General features: G+C 34.4%; 1 protein-coding gene across 1 annotated transcript; it reads left to right on the top strand.

Annotated features, from left to right (window-relative positions):
- The first annotated feature begins 8,064 nt into the window (after window positions 1–8,064).
- On the top strand, window positions 8,065–9,195 carry LOC131618077 (uncharacterized). The gene has a single exon (XM_058889346.1). It carries the CDS (start codon window positions 8,169–8,171, stop codon window positions 9,060–9,062), a length of 894 nt encoding a protein of 297 aa, XP_058745329.1. The 5' UTR covers window positions 8,065–8,168; the 3' UTR covers window positions 9,063–9,195.
- The last annotated feature ends 1,027 nt before the right edge of the window (window positions 9,196–10,222 follow it).

The raw sequence follows: 10,222 nt of genomic DNA, 5'->3' as shown, positions 1-10,222 counted from the left end.
TATGGAGGATTTGGCCTCCATTCGAAAGTTGAATTCGTGCCTTGACTAGACAAGTTATTTGCAGCATTTGTTGAGGGAAACGGTAATACTTCCTCTGCACTCGTGGTCGAAGGTGCAGTTGTTGACACTGAAACTGGCAAAGTCCCTGAAAGTCCTGTATTATTCTCAGGCACCGACTGGGAATTATCTGCAGGTCTCGATCCATTTGGACCCGTTGTATCCCTTGTTCCTTGAGTGGAATTCGAATTTGCCGCTCCTGATCCTGTGCTTTGTGAGGGATCTTGATCACCCCCTGCACTGGCTGTAACAGCCATTTTCTTGTTGTACCTTCGTTTGGGAACCGGTTGTGCACTGTTTGTTAATTTACCGTTCCTAAGGTTCATACAAGGTCTTGATATTGTCTAGACAAAACAAAGCAATTGATTAAAACAATCCGTTCGACACTGTCCCACTGGGCGTGCCAATTTGTTTACGGTGATTTCCGGTAAACAACCGCTAGTCCTCCAAACTATAATAAATATGATTTGGTTACTCGCAGGATCGACTAGATTGATCCTAGGACACATAGTCAATTAGATTGTTATCAATATTCTTTAGAACCATGTTCATGATTCGTTGTCTTCGACAAATGTTATTCGATTGAAAACATACACTTTTAGTGATGACTTGATTATATGTGATTATGACTTTAAAATGTAAACAACGCAGATAACGTAACATGCAATTCTGTTAAAAAGAATCTTAAAACATAAAACTGTTAAAGATCTTGAAAGTAAATAACATGAAAGTAAATAACATGAAAGTAAAGAACATGAAAGTAAAGATACAGTAATGTAAATGACAAGAAGTAAGTAGAATGCAAGAATTTAAAGATATTCGGAAACGAAAAGCAATAAAAGATAATACTCATGTATTAAGATGGTGGTGTCATACGTACATTTTCTCAGCGAACTCGTTCTCGTTAACGCTTGATACTTGAGTAAATATGTGAGTGATTTGTACAAAATGAACACACGGAATTCTATCATAAAAACTCCTATTTATACTAGTTTCGACCATAACGGCCCTATGCTAATCCGCTGCCACGTTTCTCATAAGAACTTCCAGCGATGACATCTGTGAATAAGCAGTTACGCAACTATCTTCGAATTTCAAATCTTCCCGCCTGAGTCCATCTTCGACGCGTGGCAGTATGTTAATAACACTTACTAAAAAACACGCTAAATAATAATACTTAAGCAAATTCATAAATTTTGTCTAAGTCTTCGAGGATATGTCCTTCCAATAGCTTTCAGTAGCCATCATCTTCATAAAAACTTAGACATTTTTTACTATCGAAACATGGCCATCAGTAGCCATTTTATATTTCTCAGAGATGGTCATCAGTAACCACCTTGCCTTCGATCATACACTCCTTCGAAGCACATATATTTGTTCAACGAAATCTTCAGCTAACACGTAGCTATTCAAGAATCCAACAAAGTAGAAGACCTAAAATTGGAGGATCTGGTCGGTTCGTTGGAGGCGTATGAGATTAGGATTGTTGAAAGGAAAGGAGTTCATGATTCGATAAAGGCACTGCAAGCCCAGTCATGGAAAAAAGTGGTGGTTCCAACAAATTCAAAGGAAAATTCAATAAGAATCAAGGCAATAAGCCTTGGTCGAACCCCCATAAGCAGCAAGATGATGATAGGACTTCTGAATCCTCGAAAAGGGGAGGAGGAAATTATCAAAAGGATAAAGAAGATAAAAAAAGGTGTGCAGTGCTATAAGTGTGAAAAACTGGGTCACATGTGCAAACATTGTTGGTACAAGAAAGACAATGGATCGACGACAAAGACGAAGGAGGGAAACCTGCACGCCAAGATTCAGATGATTCTGAAGAAGGTATGGTGGTTATGGTTGCAATCCCAAATAACCATGTCAAATCTTAGATCTGGTTTAGTATAACTGATGAAGTCGGAGTTGAAGGAATTGTTGAGAATCCAGTCGAAGTCAAAGTAGAATCAGACAAGCCATTGATGAGCTCTGACTTCGAAGAAACAACTATTGAAGTTGAAGTTGATAAAATTGTCGAAACTCCAGTTGAAGTCGAAGTAACTTCCTACATTCCTGACACAGTCGAAGTCGAAGAAGGTGTGGCTGATACAAGCCAAAGACCTCAAAGAACTCGAACTCTTCTAGCTAGACTTCGATTATTTAGTGATGAGTGATGATGAAGTCATACCAGATGGAGAATTAGTTCATTTTGCTTTACTTGCAAATGTTGAAGCAATCAACTATAACGAAGCTTTGAAAATTAATCAGTGGAAGTTAGCTATGATTGAAGAGTTACAAGCAATCGAAAGAAACAACACATGCAAGTTAGTAGAATTGCCAGCATATACAAAGACTATCGATGTGAAGTGGGTGTTCAAATTGAAACACATTGTTGGTGGGTCGATAGCAAGATATTAAGTAAGGCTAGTAGCTCGAGGTTTTCTTCAAAGAGAAGGACTCGACTATTCTGAAGTATTTTCTCCAGTATCAAGACTGGAGACTGTTCAACTAGTGGTAGCATTGGCATGCAACCAAGGTTGGTAGATATTTCATTTAGATGTGAAATAAGTATTTTTTTAATGGTCCCTTAGACGAAGAGGTCTATGTCACACAACCTCTAGAGTTTGTGATTCAGAAGGAAGCAAGTAAAGTATATAAGTTGCATGAAGCGTTGTATGGCCTCAAGTAGGCACCTAGAGCATGAAACAAGAAGATCGACTCATACTTAGTCGAATTAGGATTTGTAAAAAGTAAATCTGAGTATGGTGTCTATGTCCAGGTGGTAGCACAAGATATAACAATCATTTGCTTGTATGTTGATTGTAACGCCCCGAATTTAATTAATTGATTAACCAAATTACTAAAAGATTTAAATATTAGATTTAGCCGAGTTCGGATTGTCGGTATTATTTTAAGAGGTGTATTTGGATTTATTAAGTTAAAGTCGGATTTTAGTCGGATAGTTAGAAGAATAATATTAAGAGTAATATTATTTATTTATTGAAATTTTCGCATTTTGGGACGATTTAGTCGGTATTAGTCCGGGATAGCGAATCGATATTTAATTGAAGATTTTAATATTTTTAGTATTAAAAATATTAATGAGTTAATGTTTAGCGTATAGCGTTTTGAGAATTTACCGAGTAATTAAGATTAGATCGAAAATATGAGTCATTGAGTAATAAGTTGGTATATTAAAATAATCGGATTTTATTATAAGTGGAACTATTATTTTTAAGTGGAAGTATTATTTTTACATTAAGTGTAGAAATAATATTGGACTTAGTTATAAATGTCATTAAGTATTATGAGTGTATTTTCATTAGGCCCATTATAAAGTAGTGACTAATAGGTAGTAACATTGTCATTTTGGAAAGTAGTAGAACATTGGAGTAAGGGAGGAAAAGAAAAAGAGAAAAGGGAAAGAAGGTTAGGGTTGTGAAAGAGGAGAAGAAGAAGACCCAAAGTGTTGCTCTCAAGTGTTATTTTTCTCAAAATCTCCAATGAAATTTCTTAAAGATGCACTCAATCCAAGGTAAGGGAGGATTACCTAAATGGGAATATGATGAATTATATGTGGATTTAGGATATAAATTAGTCATTGTGTTTTGTTGAGTTTTTTTTTCACTGTTTGAAATTACATTTCTATGCAGATTTGAAATAAGAAAGAAATGGGAAACCCCACACTACCATATATTTTCGTTTCTAGCCTTCATTGTGTGTGCCTGTGCTGTGTTGAATTTTCGTTTTTCACTGTGTATTGGATGTTCCATGTGCTTGTGTTGTTTTTATTATTTTCATATTTTCATATATATATATATATATATATATATATATATATATATATATATATATATATATATATATATATATATATATGCACTAAGATCGTTTTTGTAGGAGTAACCTCCATCACACATTCAAAGCATCAAAGCTTGTAGTTTTGGCCTTCTTTTTTTCTTTATTGCCTTTGACATTGCATTTCAATGTAAATTATCTTCACTTCATCTTTTCATTTAAGCATTTTGTGTCTTTTTGTCACGATGAAAGATAATCCTATTATCATAGAGAGTGATTTGAAAGATAATGCTTCTACCTCTTCAAGAAAAAGAATATAGCCTACGTCACATTCCCTTATATATGTCCGTGAGGAATTTGAATCAGAGATCACTTCCTAATTAAGGATTCTGAAATAAAATGAGGCTTCAAAATCCCTTTTCTAAGAAAACTTGTCAAGCAACCCTTTTTTAGACTATTCTGTTAGGGAAAAGTGGTGATAGAGAGGACCCTGTTGAGAAATTAATTCCCCCTCATGTCTTAATTGTGGTAGAAATAGATGTTGCCCAGCAAAGGAAAGAACATGCTGGTATCTTCGTCAAAATATATCAGGGAGGGATTGTCCATGAACCTATATATTCTAAAGTTATGCGTCATTTAGAATGCCAATGACAGACTAATGTTGTGTCTTAGACCAGTCCTGATGATCATTATTAAGTTGATGAACTGGTCAACAAGGGACTTCAGTTAGTTTAGCCAACTAATGCTAATAGATATTAGTGGGTGGCATCCAAATTGGTTTAGACTCCTTTCATCTTGAATGTTTTGTGTCCTAGAGAAGCCCCTACATTTCCTCTTCTCATCCATTAATCTTGGAATGTTCGATAAAAATGGATAATATTGAGACCAAAGATAGTCAAAATACGCAAAGATAAGTCAAAGAAATCATCTGTAATTGAATTAGGAAAAAGATTGTTAATTCTCCTTTCTATTTTTCCATTCACCGTGTTCGTAAGAGAATGGTTTACCAGACGATAAATTGGTGTTTTTGCCTCTGGTTTGTTCGTGACTTATTAGCTTGTGAATATTCTATGTGTAACGTCTTTTATGACTATGTAGGTTTTTGTTTAGATTTGACTCTAAACTATGGATGGGGTATGTCCTATTTCAAATGTCCCATGAGATTTGTATTATATGTGTTTTCTTAATCTAATGAATGCATTACCTTTAAAAAACACAAGGATTAAGTGACTTTGAACTATGATGTCTTTGTTAACTTTCTTTCTTTCTGTGTCTCTTTAACCATTCGTTCTTACTAATCAAATTAATTTATTAATTACTCATTTGTTCTTTAAGTACACAAAAAAATGTCAAAGACAAAAAAAAAATTATAGTTTTTAGGTATTATATCCTCCACCAATAGAGGTATACTCCATCTGCCCCAAATTATAAGAGAAATTCATATTTTAGATTTATTGAATAATTAATGTATCTGGTCTATATATACACCATATACATTAATTATTCAATGAATCAAAAAATTGAATTTCTCTTAAAATTTGAGACAGAGGGGGTATTTGACAAAACTTTTAAAATGTAACAATTATAAGGTTCATTGATCTTGATATTTTCTATTTTTTATTATTATAGTAATATATATATATATATATATATATATATATATATATATATATATATATATATATTATGTAAAATTTATTTGTAGTTATATTTATTAGAACTTGGAATCACTTTGTTGGTAAAAATTAAGGGTTTGAATGTGGATAGTAGGAGGGGGAGAGAGAGAGAGAGAGAGAGAGAGAGAGAGAGAGGGGTGTGTGTGAGAGATTAACTGAGGGTGAAAATATATTCGTTAACATTGACAACAAGGCCTCCAAGATTTTTATATGTTTACAAGTAGATTGGGATACAAGCAACAAGTCAAATAACTAAAAATTGAAAAAATTTACACCTGTAAACGGCTACTCAAAACCTGTAACCAGTTACTGTGAAAGCGTAATCAATTACATCTTATACAAAATCACTCATGTTTAGTTCCTGTGAAAGCGTAATCGATTACATCTTATACAAAATCACTCATGTTTAGTTCCTGTGAAAGCGTAATCGATTACATCTTATACAAAATCACTTATGTTTAGTTTATTTGACTTTTTCTCATTTATAACACTTGAATTATAATTTTTCACTTAACACACCACCTTAATTCAAGTGCTCCAAGTACTCCATGTCCATGTTCATCTTCAATCTCTTGAACAGTTCAATTATGACTCCCTTAGTCAATAAATCAGCCACTTAGTCTTCACTTCTACAATATCTCAATCTCAGCCTTCGTTCACTAACAAGCACTCTCAAGTAGTGAAACCTCATCTCAATATCTTTGCTTCTTCAATATGCAATTGGGTTCTTAGCAAGACTTATAGCGAAAACATTATCAACCACAAGCGTTACAACATCACCTTCATCGTTGCCCAACTCATTCAATAGATTCTCCACGTGATTTTATTTGGGTCACCAATTAAGTAATTCTCGATATGTAATCATTGATTGTCTCTTTTTGCTTCATTTGAATTATTTCAAGTTGATGTTTGTGAGTTTGTAATCTCTTGACATTCACCTTCCCATCCCCTACTTATGTCTTTTTCAGGATTTCTCACGCTTGCTTTGACGATTCACAAAAAAAAAAATCTCAAAGTTGTCACCATCCACACATTGATGGTTAAAAAACAACGCTTTTAAATCTTTCTTCTTCTCTTTCTTATGCATTGTGCATCCGTCGCACATTCGACAAGAGGATTCACCTCATTCTTGATCACTTCAAGAAGATCTTGGTAGCCAAACAACACTTTCATTTGCTTGTACCATTTATTATAATTCTTCGCATCAATGATGAGTAGGTTTGTAGGTATTCTTTCATTGGAGACAAAATTATGTTGCACACTAGGTGTTTGGTGAATCAAATCAGGATCTTGATGCTAAGTGTGTTAGAACTTGTAATCACTTGGTTTGTGAAAATGGAAGGTTTGAATGTGGAGAGTGAAAGGGAGATAGAGAGAATGAGAGAGAGAGAGAGAGAGAGAGAGAGAGAGAGAGAGAGAGATGGATTGAGGTGAGAATATTTTCATTAACATTGACAAATGACTAAAAATTGAAAATTCCGTACTTATAATCGATTACAGCTGTTACAAAACAAAAAATACTAACAATACTAACTAGTTACCGCTGTTGCGTATCCAATTAATCATATATACAATCACTTATTTTTACTCCCTCCGTCTCATAATAAGTGTCCCATTTGAGTAATGCGCGGTTTTTAAGAAAATGATTGGATGTATTGGTTTTAGTAAAAAAGTTAATGTCATTTACTAGAATACCCCTATTAATAGTAGTTGAATAATGTGAAAGTTAATAAATAGGGGTATAATAGTGGAAAAATAATAATGATTGATGCATTGGAATTGTAAATGGACAATTAATTTGAGACAAGGAAAAACTCCAAATGGGACACTTATTATGAGACGGAGGGAGTAGCTTATTGGACTTTTCCATACATGTAAACAGTTACAATTCTTGAATTATAGTTTTTCACTTAACAATACTATCTAGCTACCATTGAAACAATAATTTAAATATAATATTAAAAACTCAAAATTAAAGTAAAATTGGTTTTGTTTGTATAAAATTTCAAAAAGACATGTGAATTTAATTTTACACTATAAAGAAAAGAAAAGTACGAGACCTAAAATAAACAAGGAAAAGAACCTGAAAGGGTAGTGAAATTTAAACTAAAAATAAAAACTTTCCAGTAATTCAAAGTGCAAATGTAAAATTATTTAGTGAAACTAATTGTGATGCAGGATTAATGTAAATATCTTATAATACGACAATTAGGAATTACTATTAATTGAACTCGTAAAACATCTTTACACTATTATCAATTCAATTCTTAATACAACAAAAATTGGTTTCGATTATTTGACAATTCAGTATGAAAAAGTTAAAATTTTGTTTAATTAATGGGGTAAATAAAAATTTCCCAAAAGAAAATAATATGCCAAAGCATCTATATAATTGGCACATCCAAATTCTAATCTCATATTTCGAACCTACGTAGCATATCCTCATAACTTAATACTTTAACTTAGTCAAATTTTTAAATCCCAAAAAAAGTTGAATCAAAATCGCATAAACTCCAACAAGTTTAAACTCAAAAGTTTCCCTCGAATATTCTCTACAAAATCCCAACTATTATATAACCAAACTCTCACACTTACCTCTACTAACAAAAAAAAAATCATAACTCAGAATTTAAAGCTCTTTGAATCATTACAGATATGAATTTTACTAGAAATAAACGAGTCACTGATCCATTCAACGACGAAGCCAAAGCTCGACTCCTCGGCTGTAATTTCCGTCAGCTGAGCGGCGTCAGCAGCGGAAGCGAACATTCCGGTGACGGAGAATTCACTTCTTCACCGTCTCTGTCTGAGCTTGTGCATGGTTTCCTCGAGGAGGATAACGAAAATGAGTGTGATTCAGCGGAGACTGATTTCGATTCGAAGCGAGTTGACTCAGTTTCAGATTGCTTGGACTCAGTGGAGGATCTGTTAAAGTTAAGAGGTGAAAATGCTGATGCAGATTCTTACATGAACATGCTTCGGGTGCATGTTTCTGAAGCTGCTGTTAAATTCGCATTTCTAAAGGAACGAAGCTTTTCCGTTTTCAATCGAAACGTGATGTCATTTTTGCGTGAGAAGGGACACAATGCTGCGATTTGTAAGACGCAGTGGGAATCCTCCGGCGGATTAACTTCCGGCAGCCACGAGTTTATTGACGTGGTGGTGGTGCGATCTGGATCGTCCACGTGGCAGACTAGATACTTCGTTGAGCTTGATTTCGCCGGAAAGTTTGAAATCGCACGGCCGACGAGTCGTTACACAGAGATTATGAGTTATGTTCCTGCAATTTTAGATGGAACATTGGAGGAGCTTAAACGCACCGTTTTGGCCGTGTGTGGTGCTGTGAAACTGTGTTTAAGGAGTAAAGGGTTATCGATACCTCCTTGGAGAAAGAACCGGTACATGCAAAATAAGTGGTTTGGACCGTATCGTAGAACCACGAACCCGGTTCAAGGAAACCCGGTTCCCGCTGTTGTTTCTTCCTCCAGTGGCGTTAAATGTAGGTTGGTTGGGTTCAACGACGTAGTTTCATTTGTCCGGACGAGATAACTAATGTCAATTTTTTTTTGAAAATTTTGTTAATATTTTTGTATTTTAACTACTTTTATACTATAATAATTTTGAATTTAATTGGATTGGGTAAAAGTATGAGACAGTGTAAGTTACATTATTAAGTTAATGGACAGGTGACTGAAAGTGATGGAACTTAGAGAAAAATAATTTATATGCGGCAAATGTACATTGTGTATCCTCTGCTACAAACATAAAATATACATGAAGTCTGAAATATTGTGAGACAAGAACTTTAAATTTTGTCTGATTGAAGAGTCCAAACCGTTTATTCAATTAATGGAAACGTAAAAGTGGACAACCACTGTAAATAGAGTATTTTTTTTTTTTTATAGCAGCCCAATTCCATTAATCACACAACACAGGACAAAGGAAGGGGTACAACAGAAATAATAATAAATAAAAAACTAAACAAGTTATGACAATCAACAACAAACAAAACAATATTCGCAACAGTCCTAAAGACAAGTTATATTTATTATCCAATGAACTTAAAAGAGAATATTTGCTTATAAATAAGGTTAGAAGGAGTATCAATCTTCCCGCACATTCAGTCTCTTGTTCCTGCAACATGCCCCCACCACAGTCCTAATGAACTCTCTGGTATACTCTATAGCTTCCAGCGCAATGTTCTTTTGTTCCACCCCTTATTGTCAAAAACCTTAGAGTTCCCAGCATTCCAAAGTTTCCACAAAATGGTGCACAAAATCGGTCCCAAAGAAGGTTCAGGATTGTCCAAAATTGATTCCACCCAATCAACTAAAGCCAGATTTTAAGGAATCCTTATCCCCATCAACCGAGCAAACCAAACTAATTTCGTAACATAACAATGCAGAAAAATATGTAGGAAAGATTCAGGGTAATCATTGCAGAACGGGCATAAAGTCTAAATTCCACACCCTATTTTAAGCAAATTACCTTTACTTGGGAGGATGTTCCTGCACAGTCTCCACATAAAGTTTTTGTTTCGGACATGAATGAGAATGCGCCATAGCTTCTTCCAAATGCTGCTTTGAGTCTGAACCGAGGAACCACCCCTGCTAGCATTAAATTTATTAGTACGTAGTCTGTAAGCAGATTTAATCGAATAAGCTCCATCCAATTCTCCATGCCAAATCTTCTCATCAACCAACTTGCTC

The sequence above is a fragment of the Vicia villosa genome, linkage group LG7, assembly GCF_029867415.1.
Source record: "Vicia villosa cultivar HV-30 ecotype Madison, WI linkage group LG7, Vvil1.0, whole genome shotgun sequence".
Lineage (NCBI taxonomy): Eukaryota > Viridiplantae > Streptophyta > Magnoliopsida > Fabales > Fabaceae > Vicia > Vicia villosa.
This window is presented reverse-complemented; position numbering and strand designations above follow the sequence as displayed.